This window comes from Conger conger, chromosome 16 (genome assembly GCF_963514075.1).
Source record: "Conger conger chromosome 16, fConCon1.1, whole genome shotgun sequence".
Taxonomy (NCBI): domain Eukaryota; kingdom Metazoa; phylum Chordata; class Actinopteri; order Anguilliformes; family Congridae; genus Conger; species Conger conger.
This window is the reverse complement of record NC_083775.1, coordinates 29,231,904-29,257,018: the sequence shown is the minus strand read 5'-3', so window position 1 is coordinate 29,257,018 and position 25,115 is coordinate 29,231,904. Positions and strand designations below refer to the sequence as shown.

The 25,115-nt window shown below is 42.4% G+C and overlaps 1 protein-coding gene across 1 annotated transcript in view; it reads right to left on the bottom strand.

Annotated features, from left to right (window-relative positions):
• Nucleotides 1-25,115, bottom strand: part of LOC133114657 (MAGUK p55 subfamily member 3-like) — a 27,029-nt gene extending 1,914 nt beyond the window's left edge. Inside the window, exons 1-17 of the mRNA XM_061224214.1 lie at nt 24,978-25,115; nt 16,949-17,006; nt 15,952-16,070; nt 14,492-14,569; nt 12,192-12,272; nt 11,383-11,520; nt 11,078-11,159; nt 10,168-10,253; nt 9,320-9,394; nt 8,771-8,967; nt 7,513-7,577; nt 6,553-6,573; nt 4,770-4,811; nt 2,510-2,671; nt 1,947-2,027; nt 1,290-1,383; nt 699-807 (exon numbers count right to left, since the gene is read on the bottom strand). Of these exons, the coding sequence (XP_061080198.1) occupies nt 699-807; nt 1,290-1,383; nt 1,947-2,027; nt 2,510-2,671; nt 4,770-4,811; nt 6,553-6,573; nt 7,513-7,577; nt 8,771-8,967; nt 9,320-9,394; nt 10,168-10,253; nt 11,078-11,159; nt 11,383-11,520; nt 12,192-12,272; nt 14,492-14,569; nt 15,952-16,070; nt 16,949-16,973 (1,455 nt within the window). The 5' untranslated portion in view covers nt 16,974-17,006; nt 24,978-25,115. The remainder of the gene's footprint in view (nt 1-698; nt 808-1,289; nt 1,384-1,946; nt 2,028-2,509; nt 2,672-4,769; nt 4,812-6,552; nt 6,574-7,512; nt 7,578-8,770; nt 8,968-9,319; nt 9,395-10,167; nt 10,254-11,077; nt 11,160-11,382; nt 11,521-12,191; nt 12,273-14,491; nt 14,570-15,951; nt 16,071-16,948; nt 17,007-24,977) is intronic.

Genomic DNA, 25,115 nt, shown 5'->3' with positions numbered 1-25,115 from the left:
GGTTCATACTCTGTTCTTTTGGAACTCTGAGGCTCTGCTGTATAGTCTTTGTTTCCATATAAAGTCCACTCCCTAAATCTAGGTGAAGTTTGAGTCTGTACTCATTTCTGTTCTGTGGAGCTACGAGATGGATGGGTTCCCGAGCAGAAAGTGGCACCAGACCATCACTGTTTGCTTGTGTCACTGTTCCAGTCTGTGGTCACCTGTTTCCCTGTCATAGTGTTTCTCTTGCCCTGTCTAGTCATTATTGTATTATTGGCTGCTCATTGCTTTCGCATGTGTCTTGTGTGTCTTGCTAATTCATAACCTTAGTGCTAGCCTCAAAGCTTGTACAGTAAAAATGACCGCTCCGTTATATCTTCAAGAGATCACCAGATCCTGCAAACGTACAGTACCATACTGCTACCTCTGGGCGTCTGCCAACCCCACATACCTGCACTCCCCCTGGTGGTGGAATGGGCTTACCACTGCATTAAGGACAGCAGGAACCATGCCCATCTTGTAATGCAGACTGAAAACTTACCTCTTCAGATTGCACCATTTTACATATACTTTCTTTCCTCTATCTTTGCCTTTTTTTGTATAATTTTATCAGCATGGCTGTGTACAGATATATCTACCTGTACCTTTTCTTATGATTGATTGTAAAGTGATTGTAATGTAATGTAAATGTAATGTAAAAACTGGAGGTTCCTCACCTCTGGATGCACGTCCACCAGGCATGTCTTATCCTTGCTCTGCACAGAGCGGATGGCCTCCGTGCTGGTGCCGTACTGGTTGTCCTTATAGTCCCCATGCTCAATGAACCTGGGGCAACATGGTTACCATTCACACAGCTCAACACAGCACTGACCAACACAAATATAGAAGCTTTTATCCCAAAGCAGCACTGACCCAACGCAGCGCTGACTAACATTAGTACAGCACTAACATAGCCTAACGCAACACTAACATCAACCCAAGCAGCATGTTGTTCATTCAAAAGGCTCAGTCACGCACTCAAAGCTCTGAGTGTGCTGACTCATAAAACATGTTTCTGGAACAAAGTGGTCGAACTTCAGGTACCACAGATCATTTGAATGAAGTTTGGCAATCAATCCAACTGATCCCAGCATTCAAATAATACACAGGAACCTTCCAGCGCATGCTGCACATTCAAACCATGTGTTGAAGTATACTGTGTATCATACAATCATTTGGGAGGAAATTTTTGCGAATTAATCATTGAATTAATTCCCCAAAAAATAGTTCATTTCATCACAAAAACAGTATCAATATGCAGAGCTCACTTATTGTTCTGTACGTCTGCATCGAATGCCTGTTTGGAGACAAAGTGGTACTCCACGCCTTCCTTCTCGTGGGTCTTCTTAGGCCTGGTGGTGTCTGGTGATAAAAACATTGAGCACAGGTCTTTTTCATGCCGTTCAACCTCATTCAGTTCCCTATGTAGAGATTACTTGCAGCTACTAAACATCCGACAGAGCCCGCCAAATGTACATAAAAGCAAATTCCCATAGAACAGTCAGGAGAAGAATGAATAATAAATACGTATATTAGAAGAAAGCTTTCAAAATGGCTTACAATTACTTGCTCCTGATGTAGGGAATATTTAGCGCATAAAAGACAGGAACAAAAGATGTCCTGAAGGTGCGGTTGATCTCATGCAACAGAAAGTTCTAGAAGGTCCCCATCGTGAGAGTTCATCCCCTGTGGGCGGGTTAATGAGTGCGCCTGTTCTGTCTTAATGCCAGTGTGATCATGAAGTTCTGATTCAAAGCTCTACAGCTCCCCTCATTTGTAGCACTGCAGGGGGTGCTGAGAACTGAGAGACGCTGTCTCTAGTGTGTCAGAGTGAGCGCTAGCGCAGTGTTGAGGAGGTGAGAAAGCCCCGCTGCAGGGGATTCTGGGAGTCAGGAAACGGCGTGTGTCGGTGGAGCAGGACTCACGGGGCACGGCTACGCCGTAGCGGTGGGGGTTCTCCGCGATCACCTTCTGTTTCAGTTCATTGATCCGGGCGCCTAGGGAGCCTGCAGCACGGAAGACACACAGAGCCAAACACTGAGGGCCACACACAGGGCCAAACACCTTCGGTGGAGCTGTGGCTCACTGAATCACTGCTAAATCAAAGCCCTCAATCAATATATCGCTGCAGGTAATGAGGCAAGAAAGACAGGTGGAATACCAAGTACTGTATATTAATCCATTAAACATGTTTTGTGTGTGTGTGTGTGTGCCTATGCACGTGTGTGTGTGCGTAAACGGGTCTAAAATATTTATACCTAAATCATAAATTTCATGTTAGCATGTTTATACATATGTATAAGGCATCATGTTTGCAGATATTGAAAATGCAGGACGATGGCAGGTATGTGTAAGGCATGTTGCATGTCTACTGTAGGCCAGAGGTACAGTTCATACACTTATACAGGGCAGTATTTTCGTAGCAATATTGAGCAGGAAGTTGGTAAATAGATGTGGCCCTTTGAACGCAGAGGCCAGGGTGTCATACCGATCAGCACCACTAGGCGGGGTCTTTCACTTGGCTTCTGCTGGTAGCGTGTGACTTCCTCGTAAGTCACAAACTGCGCCTCGCTGGACTCTTGGGGCCGAGTGTCACCTGGGGTACCCTGACGGTCCTTCCGGCTCAGACGGAAACTTCTCCGTAGGCCGGCTGCAGACAGACAGACAGACATGTCTTACATTCACTGACTAAAAGAGAGTTCAGTTTAATTACTCTCTTCCCCCCCTAGAAAACTCTGTGGCAGCTCTTGCCTTTATATTCCTATTCATTGGAATATTGGATATTGTTCATTGACCTTATTTTTACACTTATTTGAGATCGACGTGAACTGCAGGGACTTAATAAGACAGACCACAAAATGCAGCAAGAGCTTAGCGATAAGAGATGTAATCTGAAAACGTTGGACTACTGAGCAGAGCCCTCCTTATCTGGAAGAAATTTTAGCTGTTAGCCCTCATATCTGGCCTTTGTAAAATAACTTCAAAGTTTCAAGCATGCTCAGCCCACGTTCCCCAAAGAATAGCAGCCTACTTCAACCGTGGCAGCTAACAAGTACTTTATATTACTAATATCTTTGTCAGTCGCCCTGAGTAAATAAATTAGACTGCTGCTGTAAAGGAAACACATAAATCACTTTTGCTCGTTCAAGCAGAAATGTGCAAAATGTACGGTTTCAATGTCTGATTCACCTTCTGTTTACCTCAAAGGTGCTGTATGAAATGACCTGCAGTTACAAATGCATTGGTTTCACTGACATGTTAAACAGACTGTAGATCCATGTAGCCAAATCGTAACTCGAGTGTTAGTTTCACGTCATTGCGTCTTGAAACCTGAGTGTAACGTACAGCGTGGGGTGAAAACAAAAGCTTATACCAGGTGGTTGGTGCTTGAATAAAATCTGCTCTGAGGAAGGTGTGGCTGGTTTGCACCTGGGAGAAACTGTAACCAGCATTAGCCTGTGATAGCCTGTAGCGTAGTGGTTAAGGTACATGCCTGGGACCTGCTGGGTCGGTGGTTTGATCCCTGTTGTAGCCACAATAAGATCCGCAAAGCCGTTGGGCCATTAAGCAAGGCCCATAACCCTGCATTGCTGCAGGAGAGGATTGTCTCCTGCTTAGTCTAATCAACTGTATGGATAAAAGCTTTGGGTAAAAGCGTCAGCTAAATGACATGTAATGTAATGTGACCAAATCAGTTTCCTATCAGTGCAAAATTTTGTCTACATGCAGTGTATTTAAAATCCCCGGATTATATATTTATTTCCGGGTTTTCACCGAGTACATTTCATACCTTTCAGAAATGAACATCCCATAATAATAATGTTGTTTCTTTTTTGATTGTTAGAATAAATTTTGGATTCCAGTTGTGTTTTATCATTGTGTGGATTCATAGCTGGAAATCTCACTGTCACATTAGGGATGGAGGTACGATCATCAAGCAAGGGCTCAGGAAAAAAGTCTATGCCTATTTAAAAAACTAAACTTTTATGCACCTGGTGTAGCTTTGAATGTTGTAAACTGGCGAATATTAAAGGAAAGTGGAACATTTTGGGCATGATGCAGAGACTAAGCCAAAAAGCAAAGACTGCAGGGAATACTTAACAGAATTAGTATTTCATAGTCGATCAGTAATATATACTCTCATGCACTGGCATGCTATCTGAAACTTCTGTGTTTGCCAGACTGTTTGGCAGATAGTCTCACTTCTTCCTTTTTTTGGCATTTAGAATATAAGGAGTGAGGATTCTTCAGTATTCTCTCTATCCTCATCTGTGAGGGTCAGATACGGACAATAATCAAGCATGGGAAATATTATACGCATGTTATATTATTATATATATTATATAATATAATACAGATACTTTAAATGCATCTCAAATTTAATGTAGGTTGCTTGCCCCGTTTTTCCATGGTTTTTACCTGCTAAACACTTAACACATCTCCGCCAATTTTATCTAACTTATAGATACATGAGGAGGCATTTTTATATTTTGTAACAAAAAACATTTTAGTGGATATTTTGCCCAAAATAAACTGGCCTTAGCCACTTAAGAAGTTGAAGTCAACAGTGATTGATGACCAATGGCATGTCCATTTCCTGTTGTCATTTGCTCCTTTCAGGCCAAACCCGCCCCCTCCCTCACCCCCAGCCAATGGCACCCTCGCCAAGTCAGCATGCAGTGACTCTGGCCCTGTGCAAAGCCCAGCTCTGATCAGAGAGAAAGCTGAAAAGGCATGCATGGTCTCACCTATGTACTGTCCATTGATATAGCCCTCACTGTCACAGTCCTCTGTAGGAAAAGGAAGGGGGAGAAAGGGGTTGAACATGGGGAGAGAGACCTGGAGGACACTGTCTTAGGGTGGGAGAGAGACCTGGAGGACACTGTCTTAGGGTGGGAGAGAGACCTGGAGGACACTGCCACAGGGTGGGAGAGAGACCTGGAGGACACTGTCTTAGGGTGAGAGAGAGACCTGCAGGACACTGCCACAGGGTGGGATAGAGACCTGGAGGACACTGCCACAGGGTGGGATAGAGACCTGGAGGACACTGCCACAGGGTGGGATAGAGACCTGGAGGACACTGTCTTAGGGTGGGAGAGAGACCTGCAGGACACTGCCACAGGGTGGGAGAGAGACCTGGAGGACACTGTCTTAGGGTGGGATAGAGACCTGGAGGACACTGCCACAGGGTGGGAGAGAGACCTGCAGGACAAGGCCCTTAACCCTGCATTGCTCCAGAGGAGGATTGTCTCCTGCTTAGTCTAAAATCAACTGTAAGTTGGTAACAGCTTTGCTTAGCCCACTGGACTCTATGATACTGAGCCTTTGTTACTGTTCACATAAGCCTGCTGTGGCAATGTCAAGTACATCTGAGATAGGTAGGCATGGTTTATTTGGCAAAACGCCTAAATATTATTTTCAATGCTTTACCCGATGAGTGAGTTATGAGTTTGTTTCCATGGTGATCAGCTAAGCAAGGACTCTAAAACATCGTCATTAAAAACTAAGAATAAGAATGAAATGCAGAAGATGAAGATGAAAATGGATCTAGCGTCGGTCCGATACTTATTTTCAATATTTTTTGCTTTTGAAATGCTTTTTTACAACCATCTATACCATTATTTTTATTTGGAGAATAATAACTATTATACCTTCAACTTTCTTTCTCATTGTAAGCCATTAGCTTTATATTAGCCGCCAAAATGACATAGTGGGTAGTGTCAGCCCGAGTTCACTGCACTGAACAGCACAGAACACCCTCCCATGATAAATAGGACATTAATGTACTCAGAACAACACTCTTAACAGTAAAATCAATAGTGGCTTTCTTGTGTTTCATAAAGGCTTGTTTCTCATTGAATAATATTGTCATCACTATATATCACAGTTCATGCCTTTGCGTAACCTGAATCGAAGATGGAAAAAAGTGCAGGAGCGAGAAGAGGAGGAAGGAGGCAGGGGAAGAGAAGGATAAGGAGGAGAAGTGACAAAGGTGAAGGCTAGTGACTGTAGTGACTGTTGATTCCTGGCACTACCCTCTTTGGAGCAAAATGCCAAGCACTATGTGCTAGCCTGGACTGAGGCTTGGTAAGCCGACAGCTGGTGGGATTACAGTTTGGAGCCTAGAATGGACCCCCTGGAGATTGATCCGGCCCCTAGAGAGAAGTTCAGTCCTACCTCATTTACACACATCTCGGCATTAAGCCTTCCACACCCAGGTATCAACCCAAACACACAGAGGACTGCCTCTACACATAACCTAGGCTGTTATGATTCGGTTTACGATCGTAAATACGCACGCGGAGTGTCGCAATGAGATGAAAATAGCTGATGTTAGAAGACCGTGTAGCCACAACTTGAAATAACTTGGGATTGCCCTAGAACATATGGGGATGAATGTGCTTAAAGCTTTGACATATGGTGCAGTGCTGCTTAATTCTCCCTAACGGGGATAGCACCAGAGTTGTGTAATAGGGTGGGCTGGACAATTTCCATATGAGAAGCATACGTCCTGTATGATGGTGTACCCACCTTGGTCACAGCCCTGGTCATCTGGTGTTAGCAGTGAGGAGAGAAGGCACACAGACGGGGTTGTAGGAATTGAGCAGAAAACAAAAACGAAACGGTGTCTAGCACCCAATCCCCAGAGTCTAATTATCTCTTCACTTGGTTATACTGCATAGATGCAATCATATTTTCTGTGCCGACCAGGTTGAAGCTGCAGAGCACAAATCGGTAAACCCAAAGCTCAAAGGCATTGCCGACAACACACGACAGCCCCACCTTATCTGCTTGGGTTAGGGACTGAGGGAGACATTATCTGTGAGTAAACAACTGACAACACAAATAAAAATGCATTTTATCCCCTGTGCTAGGACATCACGGGGGTCGGGTTCGAGGCCGGTTTTCAACAGAAGGAGGGGATTACCCAAGGGTTGCAGCGCTGCATGGTATCAGCAGGCTAGCTGACATATTGTTAAACCCTTTTTTGTCTCCAATCAGCTCAGCGTAATCGGATCACGCTCAGATTAAGCGCTATGAAGCACCACTGCAACATTAAATACTCCCCAAGCCATTTCACTAGCGTGGCCTTTCACACCGGGCAAATGTTCAAAAGCCAGCTGGCTGTGCTGTGCCTTGTCTTATTTTAACCAATCACAGTTTTTTACTTCTGCGTTACACTCCTGCCTTACTGACCATACAAATTACAGATTTGTGTGCCTGACATTTTTTTAAATACTGTATGACACCCAAGTTAGGTTGACAATACTAAAGCCAAAACATTGGAATATGGAGGTTACATGAATTACATGTGAATAGCAAATCCAAGTAACCGATATTCTAAAATAGTCCTAAACTATGCTATTTACATAGCATACTTTATAAAACCAATTATGCAGATTATAATACGAAAACAAGTATTACTGACTTTACAATACGCTGCTTATCAGAAATAATGGCATATACAGTAATATGGAAATATAAACTTACAAAAGTGTTTTTTGGGGGACTTGGGAGGTTGAAGTGTTCCGATTTTCATTCTGTGGGCTAACCGTCTGTAAAAACAAACACGTGAAGTGGGGGCTGATGTCAGAAGTTTGTGAGGGTGAGCAAAAGCACAGCTGACCTGTACACTCTGTGATGCGAGGAACCAGTGATGAACAAATTACTGTGGTGATTTCTGTTTGAGACAAGCAAATTCCAGAGAAGTGGTTAAGGTACATGACTGGACCTGCAAGGTTGGTGGTTCAGTCCCTGGTGTAGCCACAATAAGACCTGCACAGCCGTTGGGCCCTTGAGCAAGGCCCTTGAGCATTGCTCCAGGGGAGGATTGTCTCATACTTTGAAACATACTTTTCTGATGTACAATTTACCAGTGCTTATAGTGAGAGTCGCTTGCAAAGACTTGTCCACTATATTGATTGCATTAATATTAACAAGTATTCCTTCAGTCTGGTCACTCCAGTGGGAATATTTTGATGACTAGTACCTCACATTCGTGTAACTGTATAAATGCGGAATGGGTGGGATTCAACAGAATTTATTCACAAGACATGTTACAATAGTACACTGATGGGAAAGTTAGGTTTTGTGAATCTCGAGAGTCGGAGCTACAATGTGCTCTCGGCTACCAAATTATACAAACTAATTAAAAGGCATAATCCACGCAATAACACTGAGTGACTGTAACCGTGCCATTGGTCTCATAGTAGCGACGAGGGCATTGGAGCACTGCTCTTCCCTCCCTAACTGCGTAGTTTCCATAAAGCCAGAAAGCTGTGTTTCCATGGTTACTTGATGTCATAAAATTACCTTAAATTACATTCATTTAGCTGATGACTGTGTAATCCAGAGCAAATCACAATGTAAGTGACCAGAGAGAGTAGTCATGCAGCATCGCTGAAGTCCTAATGGGCCATTTCATGCCAACTCCAGGCAATTTCAACACAGCTTTTTTGGGGGGGGTTTTTCTTCTCTTTCCGTGTGTTGGTAGATAATGATGAGATATAAAATTAAAGAATTTTAAGCTGAATAAATTTTTTTTCGTGATTTTCGGTCATGACAAAATGGCTCTACCGGCAAAACAAAATGGAGTATGAAGCTGAAATTTTCGGGAATTGTATACCTCATTATTGTCTTCCAACACACAAAAATTCAAGAGGCTTTGGTGCAACCTCCTGGAGTTGGCATGGACTGGGCCTAATGTAGATACTTCCAGGACCACCAGAATGAGGGAAGGGAGGCCTACCTTTCCTGGAACTGTTTGGAGGGGATCAGCCCCGCTCGCAGGTTGCTGTCCCCGACCCTCTTGGCCTGCCACCAGGTGGCGTCGTCCTGACTCACCACCTGCAGGATGTCACCGCGGCTGAAGGGAAGCCCCGCCTCCTGGCAGGGTGTGGCCTTGTCCTCAGTCGGTACGTAGTCGAACAGGGCCCTCATGTACACCTGGAGAAACCAAACACGGAAAGGTCTGTCGAGGGTATTCTGTAAAGATATGCACGTTGTTGGCACTACACACGCACACACATACACGAACAGACACACACATACAGAAACACACACGCACAAACTGACACACACGGACACATAGACACATACACCTCCACAAACAGACACACACACATGCACAAACAGACACACACGGACACATAAACACATACACATACACAAACAGACACATACAGACACAAACACATGCACAAACAGACACACACGGACACATAGACACATACACATACACAAACAGACACACACATGGACACATAGACATATACACAGAGACCACTCTGTTTCACACCTTGCTGTCCTTTAATCTGTCCTCTTCCTTGATTGCTGGGATGATTTTCAGAGTAATAGACCCTTGAGACTGTGACTAAAATATAAAGAAAAGGCAGTCAGTGTAGTTAAAATATTCTGCATTGCATTCAGACCATTTAAATTGTACCAGTTTAATTCTCTATTTACCCACTTAATGGTCCCAGATGGAAAGGAATATCTATCTATCCGTGTTCGCTATTCTACCAAATTCATCATGACTGTCAAATCTGAATAAACAATGTGGAAAATAAGTGGTAGAACATTCTCATCACAAATAATAAGTGCTTCAGGGGGTGCTGGGTGCTTCCTCCTGTTTTAGAGGCCGGCAGTCCTGCAGGGTAAGACATAATTGCTGCTAGCTCATGGATGAGACTGTTTATTCATCCGGGATGACAGCATCTTGGTGTGAACTAGTGACCCCTGCTGGTCTAGTGGGCACATGAAGAGTCATCCTCTGACTCACGTCTGTGCCCACCCTGGATGTGGCCTGCAGCTCACACCACACAACTTCTCTTGAATCGATAGCAGAGGTTGCAACAATGAACTCTGATGAAGAATGCAATTTGGCATTCACCATTAGGCAGATACAAGGAGAGAAAGCTTGAAAGAAACTGTTTAAGATAATACAGATGTGATAAACATAGAATATGGTTCGAATTTCCTCATCCTATGCATTCTTTTCAGAACTCCTCCATCGGTACTATACTATACTATGGCAAACATTCAACTTCAAAAAACCTATACCTGTATACCTGAATAAAAAAAAGAAAATGTGTAGCTTTTAAACAGTGTTTTCATTGCTCTCTAATGGCAAACTTGTCCTCATACCAGAAGCTGGCTGATTTCGTCAGGTCTCTTGTGTACGATGGAGATGCCGTTGACTTCACGGAGCTCGTCGCCAACGTGCACCAAACCTGGATGGGGTAGAGGGAATGTGACCTCGATTTGCTATTTTCCTGAGCTCTGCGCCTCACTGCTGGGTGGCCAAATGGGGACACTCATGCAGTGAGGCTTACCCTGGACACCTGACCTCTGCTAGCCACCCCATGGCCTGTCTGACTCAACAGTTCACCACTGCTGGCCAGGTCACCTAATCACTGCTGAGAACGTTAGGGCTCCGGGCTCCTGTGATTAAAGCCATCCTTTCTGGATGTGTCGGACTGTGTGGAAGTGGTCAGGACCTGGATGTGCACCAGGCTGGGTGGGAATGCTCAGGTATGAACCTAGAACCTTGCGTGGATTAGTCTTATTCTGGGAGAGCGTGGTCAGGACATATGTGTTAGTCTGGTCTGGAGTGATCAGAAGCTGGATGTGTTTGTCTGGGCTGGAGTGGTCAATAGCTGGATGTGTTTGTCTGGGCTGGAGTGGTCAATAGCTGGATGTGTTTGTCTGGGCTGGAGTGGTCAATAGCTGGATGTGTTAGTCGGGACATCGATGTGTTGGTCTGGGTTGGCTCTATCCTTTTAAAAATCTGATATTAATCATGTTGACCGTCTTGCAGAGTTTTTCTTTTCATTTAGGGGAATTCATTTTTCACACTGCATGGAACATGAGTCAAATTCACAATAACTTCAAAGCATAGATTCCATTTTTAAATACAGGTCAATGGGCTGGCTATGAAAACAGATGAAACCCCAGGACTGATCTACTCCCAATCAGGAGAACACTGAGTTCCCTATGGCAGACCCTAGATTTGTTCTGCCTGGCTCTGATCCATGCAATTTACTGGGTGACTTACCACTCCGGTCAGCTGCCCCGCCCCTCATGATGCGGGCCACAATCACAGCACCCGTGGCCTCATCCCGGCGGATGGTTGCCCCCTAGTGGAGAAGCACATGAAATAAGTAGCTATAATTGAGACTCCTTGTACAGCACTGTTCACTATATCCCTGTATTTCACTCTGACTCACCTTATCCCTGTACAATGCTGTTACTCACAATATCCCTGTAAAAAAACTGTTACTCACCAAATCTCTGTACTACACATTTACCATATCCCTGTTCTACATTGCTACTATATCCCTGTACTACACTGTTACTCACCAGGGGCTCCTTGTTCTTCACCAGTCTCACAATCTTCACTGACTCCTCATCCAGGTCATCCTCCAGGTCGTCTGGCAGTGGGGGCAGGGTGGGGTCAAAGTTCTTCTGAGCCACCGTGTCGTGCACAGTGAAGACAGCCTGGCAAGGTAAGAGCAGAGAAGAAAGAAAGAAAAATAATTAATTAAGTAAGAGTCATTTTTCTGTTGTCAAGTGAGTTTAATATGCTCTAAGGCTACGTTTTTCAAGACAAACCTTCTTGAGAGCCCATTAAATTCCATTGTTCTTGTGGCACAGGGCCCAGACCCTAGATATCTCACACTGCCTAAGCAGTTAAAGGGGGATTCACTTAATTTCATTGTGTCACAGTCAGGATAATTTAGAACTCAGCACTGGTGTAAAATCCAGCTATGAATATCCAGCTACCAGCTGTTTCATATCATAGCTTGAGCTGGTCAAACCATGTTGAGTATAGAGCTGGTCTGAACTGGTCAACCAGCTACCAGCTGATTCAAAACCCTAGCTTGAGCTGTTTTTTTCAGCAGGGAGTAGGATGTAACAGAACAAAAACAAAGCTTTCCGGAAATGAAAATGCAGATTGTCATTGGGGGTTTATGAAGTGATGTAGAGTAATATTAACTCAACTCGACCTATGACATATCTTTTTTTTTTGTCCTGAACTATGTTTCTCTGAGTGGCTGGACGAACATGCACATGTGTTTGATGCTATGTTTGATATGTGTGTGTGAGTGTGTGAAGTGTGCGTGTGTGCTGGGTTGGGGGTCTGTAGGTTCACACACACACAGTATTACCTTTACATGTGGTGATGTCAGCAGTTGCAGGAGTTCCTTCTCTTCGCTGCTCATTGGTCCATTCTGCAGCTCCTCTGCCACCTGCCAATCACAGCACTTTTACTGAAGGAGTGCGGACGTGGAACATACTGTATGTGAGCTGCACATTCTGTTTCCCGCTTGTCTATTCACACTATAGGAAACAACCCTTCATGAGTGGAAATATATTTTTGGACTCATTAAAAATGTATATTATTACCACTAGAAAGGCTGGTGGCTTTTAAGACCTAGAACCTCTAACACAAGCATTACAGCATTGATTTCTGTGCCTGCAGCAGCCTAAGTTCATACTGATTATAAAAGTGAATGTTGCAATTATTTCATAGTTTTTATGAAAGTGTGAACCGTTTTCCTGAAATAGCCAAAAGGGCACAATTTAATTGATTTAAACCTTTTCATATCTAAATTATAGCAGTTTTGTTTTGTTATATAGACTAAGGGGAAAGGTATATTAGGCTGCAGTCTCTCTGAGAAAAGCACTTCAATATGCAAAACAAGATAAAATACAAAATGTTGTTAAATATTATTGTTTGTATTATATTATATTATATTATATTATATTATATTATATTATAATGTATAGTTTTTTTTCAAGTAACTGCTTCACTCAATTCAGTGTGCTTCTCCATTCAGCACTGTGCACTTTTGCACATGCACTGTATCTATCTCCTCTTGCACATCAATTCCACAGCTTTGATGAGTCTGCTCTCAAATTGGTTGCAGTTCACACAGGTATGTAGTCTTTCCATTTCAGTGAAAAACTGAAAATTGGTTGGAGGTATTCTCTCGGATGCTGAAGCCCTCCAGAACAGTAGGGGGCAGCAGAGCATGCAAGGACAACTGTTCCTCGTCACCCGTTGGCAGGATATACATAAGCTATGGTTTAGTGCATATTAATCTGTTATGAGAAAGTGCTTACCAAGAGTTGACTGCGATTAAAAAAACAGTATACTGTAAATATTTAATGGGACACTGGCAGCACAGAATATGTGTGCGGTGAACTAGGACATAAAGCAAATGCATGTAACACTAATAACCTATAAATGTGCCCCTTCTGGGCTGTTTTGTTATGGAATGAAAAGGAAGGTGATGAAATTACTTTAGACTGACGATCCTGATCCACCGGCAGCCATTTAACATAGAGCTAGCTGGAGGTGGTCCAAAAGTGGTCCCAAAATACACCCACGACAGAAAATTAATTGCTCCAAAAAATAACTCCCTTCTCCAGGCATAAATGTAGCAAACCAGGACAAGGAGCCCAATTACAAAGTTTCTTTGAAATCTGTACATTTTTAGAAGAAGTCTAATTGCTCTCACACTAAAGAAACCATGGTGATTCCTGGAGACTGCCTCTGATGCAGACAGTCTGCCACAGAGAAGAATACAGAACGTGGTTTCAGAGAATTATGTCCCCTAAATAATTTAAGATGCAGCTCAGGGTGAATGAAGCAGCATACAGAGCATGTCCTTGTATGCTAGGAAGGTACACTGTCTGCCTGTCGCGTCCATCATCTGTCTGTGTGTAACAGTGTGTGTCTGTGAGTGTCTATGAATGCCTGTGTCTGTCTGTGTCTGTGACATTGTGGAATTCACCCCTGGGTGAAACCTAGTTATTTTTTCTTTACAGAAGCTGCAGTCGCTACTCCTTGCGGCTATCCCTTGCGAGGGCCGTGGTGCTTTGAGCTGACCTCCACTGACATAGCTGGAGGGAAACATGCTGTCTCCTGACTCAGGAGGCAGACAGGCCCAGGGCGCAGTCAAAAATAAAACATTCAACATTCTACCACCCAGCTGCTCCACAGGGCCTGTCTAATTGTGCAGACAAGCAGACATTCAGACCCAACCCCCTTTTAACCACAGTTCCTCACATGCTTCAGTGGAACTGTAGGAATAGAACTGTAGGGATAGGCTAAAATAAATTGAAAATACAAAATGCCTCCGAAATGAATGCGTGTTAAATCAAAATGGTGGGAGTCCTAGTTTGCTTTCCAAATGGCACAGATGAAGACAAAGTATATAGATGAAGAGTGGCTATTGTGCATGTGTCGGGAATGGTGTCCATTCCTCGGTACAAAAACTGTGGGGTTTGAATTAAATACCTAAAAGCTGCCAAATTCCAAACGAAATAGTAATATCCCTAAAATGACACCAGTCTGATCTGTTATTGATAACGGTGGCCCTGTCACCTTATTTTAGTCCCTAGTTATGAGTTAAGGCAGTTAGTGGAGCAAAGCTTCAGACGGCCAAGGTGCTGTACTTACATCCTCCGCCAGAGAGGTGGCGCTGTGCAGAATGGGCGAAGGACTGTGTCGCTCGTACTGTCTCAGCTTTTCATGGATCTGAAACAAAATAAATAACGATAATAATAATGAACCTACTACAGGAACGGAGAGTTGTTGCTTCCTTATTCCTTCTCATGTTTTTCATTTTCATAGAATACACTGCCCCAAATCTTTAAGATAAAATCAGCTGAGTGCATGCATGAATGCAGAACATCAAAAAATAACTTTAAAAATAGACCCAAAAAGACCACATTTATATCTAATATTATATAATATAATATATATATATAATTTTTTTTTATCTAGCGTGCCTAAGACTTTTGTACAGTACTGTAGTGCAGGTATGTGACAAAAAGAGGACAGAGGAACACCAGAGGCTATCTTCAGAGCCGATGAAGGAGTTACAGCCAATCAGAATGCTGACAGCAGCTATTTCTGAATAGGTACTCTCCTGACTTGAATGCTATCCCTGATTTGAAATTCTTTTCAGGTAGGAAAGCAGATGAAAATCCTATTGCAAATCCTTGAAAATGATCAAGGTTACCAAGATGGTGAAAATAATTATGGAATCATTTGAAAGACGTTAATCATTTAGATACCAGTAAGATTATGGATATTATTATTTTGCTATTTTAATCCTTTGAAGTGTTAAACTTTTTTTTTCCTTTTTTTTTCAGTATTCTTAGTCGGTGTTATAGAACTCCATTGCTCACCATTAGGTAGTGGTTGAAACATCAGCATTATAATGTTCAGTTCAGGAATCACAAGAATCTCACACCTTAAAGCAGGGGTGTCAGGGCCGCAGTGTCTGCAGGTATTCGTGGTTTCCTTTTAATCAGCAACCAATTAAGGCCTTGAGAACAAGGTGTGGACTTTTAGAAATTTATCTCTCATGCTGGTGGCACGGATGGTGCAGTGGGTAGCACTGCCGCCTCACAGCAAGGAGGTCCTGGGTTCGAATCCCCGTCGGCCGGGGCCTCTCTGTGCGGAGTTTGCATGTTCTCCCTGTGTTTGCGTGGGTTTCCTCCGGGTACTCCGGTTTCCTCCCACAGTCCAAAGACATGCACGTTAGGCTGATTGGAGAGTCTAAATTGCCCATAGGTATGAGTGTATGAGTGTATGAGTGTATGAGTGTATGAGTGTATGAGTGTATGAGTGTGTGAGTGTGTGAGTGTGTGAGTGAATGGTGTGTGTGCCCTGTGATGGACTGGCGACCTGTCCAGGGTGTATTCCTGCCTTTCGCCCAATGTATGCTGGGATAGGCTCCAGCACCCCTGCGACCCTGTTCAGGATAAGCGGGTTAAGATAATGGATGGATGGATGGATCTCTCATGCTGAAACACGCCCAGCAGACACTGCGGCCCTCCAGGACTGGAGTTTGACACCCCTGCCTTAAAGGGTTCATGGCTATTTGACCCAGGGGCGGTGAACTGTCTTACCTTCATCAGGTAGCCGAGACTCCTCTCACTGAAGACCTCCTTCAGAAAGACCATGTCCTCCTTGTGGTTGGCATCTGGGTGGAGCTGTGAGGTCAGGAGGGCGAGCGTTTCGTGCAGTCCTGTGGGGCACAGATATCAGCATCGTATAACCCTCAACACTGGCTGCATCATTACCTCATCACTAAGGCCATTTCAAAATGGCTGCTGCTGACAAGATGGATTTCTAAAACATTGTCAGAAGAACGGACTCAAAGTTTGGGATTCGACGTCCGCGTTAAAGCCAAGATGGGTCTACTCAACTGTCTCATGATATTTTATTAGTTAACTCTCATTTTAATGTGCAATGTATTGTCTAATATGTAGCACACAAAATTCTAACCAAAATCTTATGGTTATATCTCTTATGGTTTGGGTCTGAACTGACTGATAATCACTTTTAGGGCTGACCGATTTTATTTATTTCTTTGTGAATACATACATTATAATTTGTTTATTTGCAGTACAACTGTTAAATCTGAGCATTTATTTACTTTTGCTTTCCGTATTGATATTTTTAGGTGTTTTGCACATAGAACTACATTCTGCTAATGAACCCAAAGTAACATAATTGAAGCACGTCCTCCTGACAAATCAACACCCACAATGTATTATTCATTTCCAGGGATCCCTGAATCAACCTTAATTGGTTATGTTAGTACAACTGTGAGAAAAATAGATTACATTTTGGCGACATGCAGAGCATGGAGATGAAAATATTGCGACAGAGGTCAATGAGCTGAAGGACGACTGTAACAGATGTTCATATTATCTGGAGAATTCAAGGTTGAAGCATGAACGGTGAGCCAGGGAAAAGAGACGCCTTATGTCGGATTCACCTCTGAGGTGTATGTCTGTGCTGGTGAGCAAACCGACTTTGGATTGTTCTAGTGTGATACCAGCAAGATGCCTCGAACGATGGATCAGAGTTGTAAGTTGTATTTGATGTTCGAGATCTCACCTGCGCCTGCGGAGAGGACGGGCATGGCTTCTTTCCTCAGTCACCCGGGAGGCGACACCTGGGAAGGAAACCGGACACAAAAAGGACAGTTTTTTAAAAGTACAGTTATAAATCTCTCTCTTACAGGGGCACACTGACACCACGTGTATGCACGCATACACCATATCGGCTTCACCAGCTATGGCTGTTGCTAGCCGTGAGCTAATGCTTTGGTCCTTACACTGCAAAAACTATTTTATATTTTTAGTTCTATATATAAGTATTTTATCTATAATGAGACTATTTCTTTTACTTTTTTGGTAAAAAAGAGAAAGTATTGCCAGTGACATATGACAGTTTGACTCATTTCAAGATTTTCCAATGGAATATGATAATTTAACTTGTGAAATGAACGTTAATTTCAAATAAGCTAATATTTTCTACTCGAGAGAAAGAAAAAAATTTTTTATGACAAGACTAAAACAGTTACGCTTGTTAAGCTTGCATATCCATCATGAAATCACCCAAACAGTGGGCATTTCAGGGCATGTGGGGAGGTAGTGATACGAATCCTTCCGGTGTGCGGCAGTATAATTTCCTGAGAGAGCCTTTTATAGCTCCTCTGATTGTGAGTGCGTTGGAGGATATCGGTCATGCTGCTTCACTGCAGGCTTAATTCATCACTGTGACCTGCATCTATCCAAACTCGAGTCCTGCCAGAGTTCTGCAAAACTGCAGAATCGTGTTCCTCCTCCATCAGGATATGGTGAGAAACGGTGAACTACATTAGGCCGACTGCTTTTCTTTCAGTCTACAGAGAGGACATGCAAGGCTTCTGAAAACAAGTGGTCACCAGAAATGCTCAATAGTAGCGTTGTACTGAAAAGGCTTAAGCTCAGCAGGTTCCAAGGCAGAGATAGTTCAGGCATTTCAGACATGTAAGTGTGTTTAGATACAGTGCAACAACACATAACAGACCAGTTTGTGTTGTGAAAAGGGAAATGCCCGGGTAACCTGCAGTGACAGGAAAAGGTTAATGTAAATGGAGGTCTGCTAAGGGTCTTAGCCTAGTGGATTAATGTAACAGAATAAACACTTTTACATTTAGCTCACTTTTATTGCATATCCGGCTGACATATTTCTGGTTTGGTAGAAATATAAGTTTGTATGGGTCAAATGCAGTGTGCTTAGCTGGAGGTTAAAACTCAGGTTTATAATAATAATAATAATTCCTGCATTAATATAATGATTTTTTTTCTTCATCACCAGACGGTAACGCAAAGTGCTTTATAGTATACCCCCATACCAATTCATGCTTTACTTTGTCTGCATTGAAACCAAAATGTAGATTTTCTGTCGAAATTAACATGTAAGAATCTGTTTAAAAACAGACATTAGTCCTTGATTTTGTCCTGAAATTCTGCCGTAGCTATAGTTCAAATGATAATCGAACTTAAACAGTTAGCTTAACATTTTTATCTCAAATGTATTTGCTTGTTTAAGAAATTATGTGACGATTCGTGATGTTTACAGAATATACGTCTAGTGATCAACAATGGACTTACTGAAAATCTATTTATTTCAGAATCAGTTTATTCGCCATGTAGTTTTTATGTACAAGGAATTTGCTGTGGTATGTGGGTGCATGCAGACAACATACCCATTTGGCACAAACCCATACGAAACCCATATGACCAGGCCTCAGATGAAATCTAATATTTTGCATAAGCTGTGGAAGAACCCAGTAATCAAGCTCCTATCATACTGCAGCTGCTGGCCCACCAGCGCTTGGCATCAGCACTGCCCTGATATCCGCAGGTCCATTTGCTGTATTGCATTCTTTTACGAGCTGACTGTTATCGCTGCTCGACATTTCCTCTCAGGTGGCGGACCTCTATTGCGGCAAATTGCAAAACGATAACAAAGCAACAGCTGTGCTGAAGGCAGGCTTCTCTTATGTACTATATTATTTGCTGACTGGGACCAGAATTGTGGCCTTAAACCTTAAATAACCAGACTTCACAAAATAATCTGAGTGTCTGAGAAATGCCTTGGTCCTAGAATTATTGTCGGCTCAACCATGCCATTTCATTTTGCTCAAAATTCATTTTGTGTTGAGGGCACGGGTGAGTAGTGAGGGATAATGAGAAATAGGACACGGACAAAGATCCGTCTTTGAGGGACTTCACTAAATCCTAAGTGGAACAGCAACCACAGGCATGACTTGGAAAATGGAGCAGGATGAATACAAGGCAAAAAAAGATTGCTTGCTTGCTTGCTTGCTAAAAAAAGTTATTCAGGCTGTGTGTACATCACAGTAGTAGCTGTGAATAAAGTTACTTGTTTCTGTTGTATAATAGCCAAGGACAATGACATTGCTCATAACTACAAAGGCTGTGTCACAATTTGATTACATTAAGGCATTTTGTAGACTCACTAATCCAGAGCATCTGCAGCTTTATTTTTATTTTTTAGAACAACTCAAAGTTGTATGTTGCTCATGGGCATAGCACTGCTCTACCTATGAATCAAACCAGCAACATATAGGTTACAAGCACAATTCCAAAACCATTTTACAACACTGTAAAATCCCTGTACTCTTAAAAACTTTGTATAAAATTGGGTTGGATTGTACCATCATTCCTCCATTTTTCTGTTGTGAACAATTATTCACAACATGCTATCATATCAGTTATACAGATATGGAACCCAAGATTCTGACTGGCTGTTGGTGGGCGATACCCGTGGAAAGTTAAGCCATTCAGCCAACCTTTTCCCTACATTTATGGACAAAGCCATTAAAATTGTCAAGTTAAAACAAAAACAGATTTTTTGATACAAAATGTGAAGGAAATTAACGTGTGTTTTCTTCACATACATGTATGAGACATATGTATGTTTTTATAAAGCATACCCAAAGTGTCCAAAAAGCTCTCCAAAAAGGATTTCTCATCCTAATGCTTACTAACCAACCTATATCACATTGAAGAATGGAACTTTATTTTAAAATTAGGTTAACCAGAGCTCCATTAGTCCCATTAGCCAGTACAATTTCAGGTTTATCTATAGCAAGTCCAAATCCTGTAATTACACACGTCTGTATGTGTATCCTGCTATGCGAACACAGCGATATAACTGCATATGACGCATTATACTTTGTTGGAAAGGGTAGTTAACCCCGTACAAGCTGCATGCCATGTTTTACATTAGTTCAGTACTGAAATGACCTAGGAATGTATTTACGCAGCAATAAGAAAGTAGTTCAAGACAACATTCGCTTAGGTACAATCTCGGCAAATAGATAGTTTTCTTGAAAATGGCAGAACGAATTATGAAATGAACTGCAATGTTAGTCAGAAAACCGGGTGGGATATTTGGTTCCATAAATACGTCTGTATCAAAAAAATCTATATTTTTATAAATATATATTTCTACCAAACCGGAAATATGTCAGCCGGATGTGCAATAAAAATGAGCTCAGAAGTGTTTATTCATGCAACTTCTGAATTATATTTTTGTTCTTATGTTGGAACATGATTTTTTTACTTAAAGAATGATATAAAGGATTGTTAGAATATGCCTTTTATTGTCTGAGTCTGTGGTGAGGTGAGGGTTGTAAACCGTGAGTATGGCCAGGGGGAGACTAGAGTTTATTGACCTGCTATGCAAATAAGAGGCTGATAAGCATCCAAACTACTGTTCTGGCTGGCAAAGAGTCTTTTCAACAATCTGGCAGAACCGTTTTGTGGTTTTATTACATAGCAGTTTTTTTTACATTCTACAAATAGGAACACAACAATAATTTGTGATGTTCTTGACTCAACCACAAGGGGGAAAAGTGCATAGGGTGATGTAAACTGAAATTAGTTGGCTAACATTAACTATCTAGCTGTCTCAACCTGACAGACTTGATCCCAGTAACAGTCAGATTCAGATTTTAACGTTCAATAACATTTACAATTTAACCAAGACCCTGTAGTGCTTTGCTTGAATTGCTGGTGCCTGTGAGATCTCTCTTACTGCAGTTGGAATTATATCATCTGTATCTGTAAACAGAAGCCAGCATTGTACCATTCCATGGCACTTATCTAAAATTGCCTCTGTAAATATGCAAAAAAAATGTGTAAAATGACTTGGCTGATACTGAAACTCCTGCCCTGAACAATGCTACTAGACTGCTCACACCATTATGATGAAGCTATTATGCTAGCATATACACACAGGATTACCACAGAACATATTCCGTACATTTAATCAGTAATGTAATGTCATACATGTAATGTAGGTTAGCTGGGTGGCCATATCTTTCAGAAATGGCCTCTTAAACCTATGGTATAAGCCTCTTTGATTCAACTACAGCTTCTAAAACATCACATACTTCCTGTCTGCTTTGATGTACGATATATTGAACAGGACTTTTAATCGCTAATCAGCATAAAATAAAAAGCCAGAGACTTGTATTTTGATTGCCATGCCCCAGGTGACAGTGTTTGTTACATCAGAATTAGAATGTTCAGTGAAGAATATTGGAATCACACACTTGTGATCTCGCACGGTAAAGGGCTAAAGCCGGGAGAAGGATTTAAATCTCAGCTCAGCAGCAGGAAGTGAGGGAGGGGGTGGCCTGCTGCACATAACTCATCACCCAGCCCATAAAACATCACAGACGCCATCTCTCAAACAGACATCCTGCCAGCCAGCCCTGACCCCTTGTGCACAGTTCACTCATCTCCGTAATGGAACACCATGCACTCTGTCCTACTCTCACTTTTTTTTAATCGGATATGTGCATTTTCATTGGTCCTCTTAATGGCCTCTAAGTAAAGATAAGCGACATGTTTGCCAAAGAAAGTCTGCAGAGGAGGTGGACGGCGTCACTAGGTTATCGGGGAGTGATTGAATGTCTACAGATACGTGGTCATGTATCAGCTGGTGTGATGGTTGATACTTGTCCTTGGATTTTATTTGGAAGCTGAAAGGTCTGCAAGCAATTTGTCCCTGTTCAGTTCAGAAGTGTTTCTTCTCTCTCCATGAAAAATGCCGCCAGATCATTTTTGAACCAATGGTTCAAAATTCTGGTCTTGGGAAACCCAGTGTATGCTTATTTTTGTTCCAACCATTTTCAGGCTCATTGACAGTTGTTGAACTGTTCTTTCATTCATAAGTTTTTCCTTAGACTTGTTGCCACAATGCAGGTTTGGCTTGTCATCACATTCTTTGTCTTGGAATTCTCTATTATCTAAAATATGATTAGTTTCAGAGGCCATGTGTCCAATTCAGAGCCTGTTGATTCACTTCACTCTTTAGTGTAATTGGTTAAAAAAACAATTGTAATACAGGACATGGTCACACTTTACAATACGGTTAATTAATTGGCATTGGCAAACTACTGTAGTTGTTAACATGAATTAATGATTGACCTATACATTAAATTATTTTATTATTCAATAATTCAATAAATAATTTGTTAACCATTAACAAATACATGAACTTACTTTTTCATTTTGATATGAATCGGCAATATTAATGTGGTTGTTAACATAAATGAATGATGTACAAATACATTAACAGAGCTGTACAGATGAACTTCTCAGTAGTAGTTGGTTAACAACTACATTAGTTCATACCAATTCATGGAACCTTATTGTAAAGTGTGACCCAAGACACATATGAACCTACATTTGCAATACAGCACAATGGGAATACAAGACTTTTATTCTTCATGGCATTATGTATGCAGCAGAACTGACATATCAATACACATGTTCTTGAGACACCACCAAGACACCATTTCCTGGACCTACCACAAAATAAGTATCTGGATTTTGCATACTTTCAACCCCCAGCAGATCTTTGAACCACAGAGCAACACCTATGTGTGTCTGCAGGTGTCCGCTCTGATGGATTGGCATGACCTCTAGTTCGTAGGTGAGCAGGAGATGAATGGTTTTGGATGTGTTAATGCTCCTAAAGGCTTAAAGGTTGCGGCTCCCTCCTGGTGCACACGAATGTCAGCTTTAAGCCTGGCCCACATGTCTGAAGTGAATCTAATCCTTGATCCCACTCGCTCCAGTTAAGTCCGTAATTCATATCCCCACCTCTCCATAGCTGATCCATACAGATCCAAGACTCTCTGCCACTGTATGCTCATTTCCAAGGACTGATCCTGCACCAGGATCTAGAGACTGGTCTTCCTCTGTCTGTACAGGCACGTTGGCCCATCCCGAAGGCAGAGATACTCAAATCTTAACCTTGAGGCCAGTGCTACTGCTGGTCTTAATTACCCCTCTCTTAAAAGGAACTGATTTAGCCCTGGAACACCATGAAAGGAAGAGAATAACTGGCCAATGGCTGTGACCTTTAAGTTAATCACCCGTTTAACCACGTAGACATTAAAAGCAGCAGCACTCCTGGCTTCCATGGCCACTTTTGAGTATCCGCTGTGTCAACACCTCTGCCTTATTTCAAAGTGGACATTGGACCTGCGTCCTGATGATACATTTCTCACAGCTCCATGATGTCCATGATGCACGTTTCGTGGAAAATGTAAGAAAATCCACTAGCTTGTGCAACGTCTCAGTGAGGGAACAGGTCACCGGCTGAGATAAAGGTTCCATGATTGGACCGACCTGCTGAAAAAAATCAGCTCAAGCTAGGTTTTGAAACAGCTGGAAGCTGGTTGACCAGTTCTGACCAACTACATACTCAACATGGTTTGACCAGCTCAATCTATGTTTTGAAACAGCTGGTAGCTGGTCATTTCAAGCTGGCCATATTGTAGCAGGATTTTACAGCAGGGCAACATTGTGCTAAGGCTAACTCAGGCTACATCGGTAATGTCTCATTTGGAACAGTCAACCAGCAACAAAATAGAGACCTCGATAGGTTTCTGAGTACAAGGTGTAAAAGTAAGAAGTCTCGCTGTTTCGGTCTGTTTCATAGAGAATGAGAACTTCAGCATAGCCTGTGGAAGAGGACATCTTCGCTAACTACATACAAGTTTAAAGGAAATATTCATCTTGCAAAGGCCTAAAGGTACTTGTATTGACTATGTGTACATGTACAGAAGCAGTATTTGCATGGTATGCTTTTTTTAGACAACCGTGCTGGTTGAGTGAGACCCTGCAATGAACCAGGACAGCGCTCTCTTCCCATAATCCCCAGCTCTGCTGCCAGTGGCAGTTCCACAGCTGCTGGCCAGGCAGGGGAGAACCACATGAAGCCAGAACAGTGACAACCAAAAAGAGATGCTCTTATGTTAGTTTGGCTTGATAAAAAAAAAAAGTCATTAAGATTTTATCAGACCCACTGACTCTGAGTCTATGTATTTAAATGACCTGTCAATAGTCATTACAAAGAAAATTTACGTAAATATATATTGTAAGTATTTCATATATAGTATAAAGACAGTAGACCATACTTTTGTTGCAAAGAGGGCTTTGTGCACCAGGTTGCAGATGGTATGCAGTTAAAGAACAACAGAAAATGTGTGAATGAAAATATAAGTTGTTCTGAGTAAGAACTGCTAAGTGGCTATATGTAATCATTACTAATATATTTTTTTTAGCATGAGCCATAAAAAATTAGTCATCACAATTTCAGAACTCTGCTTTCATGAGTCAATGATGCCCCACACTTTGTTTTTTTGCCGCCCGCAGGTCAACCCAGGGCAGGTTAAAATCCAAAACAAGCCATCCCCTCATTAGACTCACTCTCTCCCATCCCATCCCTCACCCCCTCTACATGTGTCACAGACCACAGATCTACACCACAAATCACACAGCATCTTACATTACCAGCTGCAGTTAGCCAGAAACCAAATACACAAAGACACACACATGAACAAAGCAAAAATAATCAGTCTTACATCCTGACAGCCTGGACAAACAGTAGTGCTCTTAACCGTTTTGCAGGTCCCTGCATAGCATCCTTCGGCCTGTCTAATGATAGTACCTCTCTCTCTGTCTCTTTCTCTCTGTCTTTCTCCTCCCTCCTTCTTGCTGTGGACTGGGCTAGAGAAGGAAACACAGAAGCAGCGAGCGTCCCTCACCGTTTAAAACGTTCCGTGTCTCTGCGCGTGTCTCCAAACGGACGCAGCTCTGTTCCGCCGTGCCTGCGCCTAACTCCCCGTGTTACTGAGCACGGTCACTCCGCTCCCCCTCTCGCTCTTTCTTTCTCTCAGTCTCCT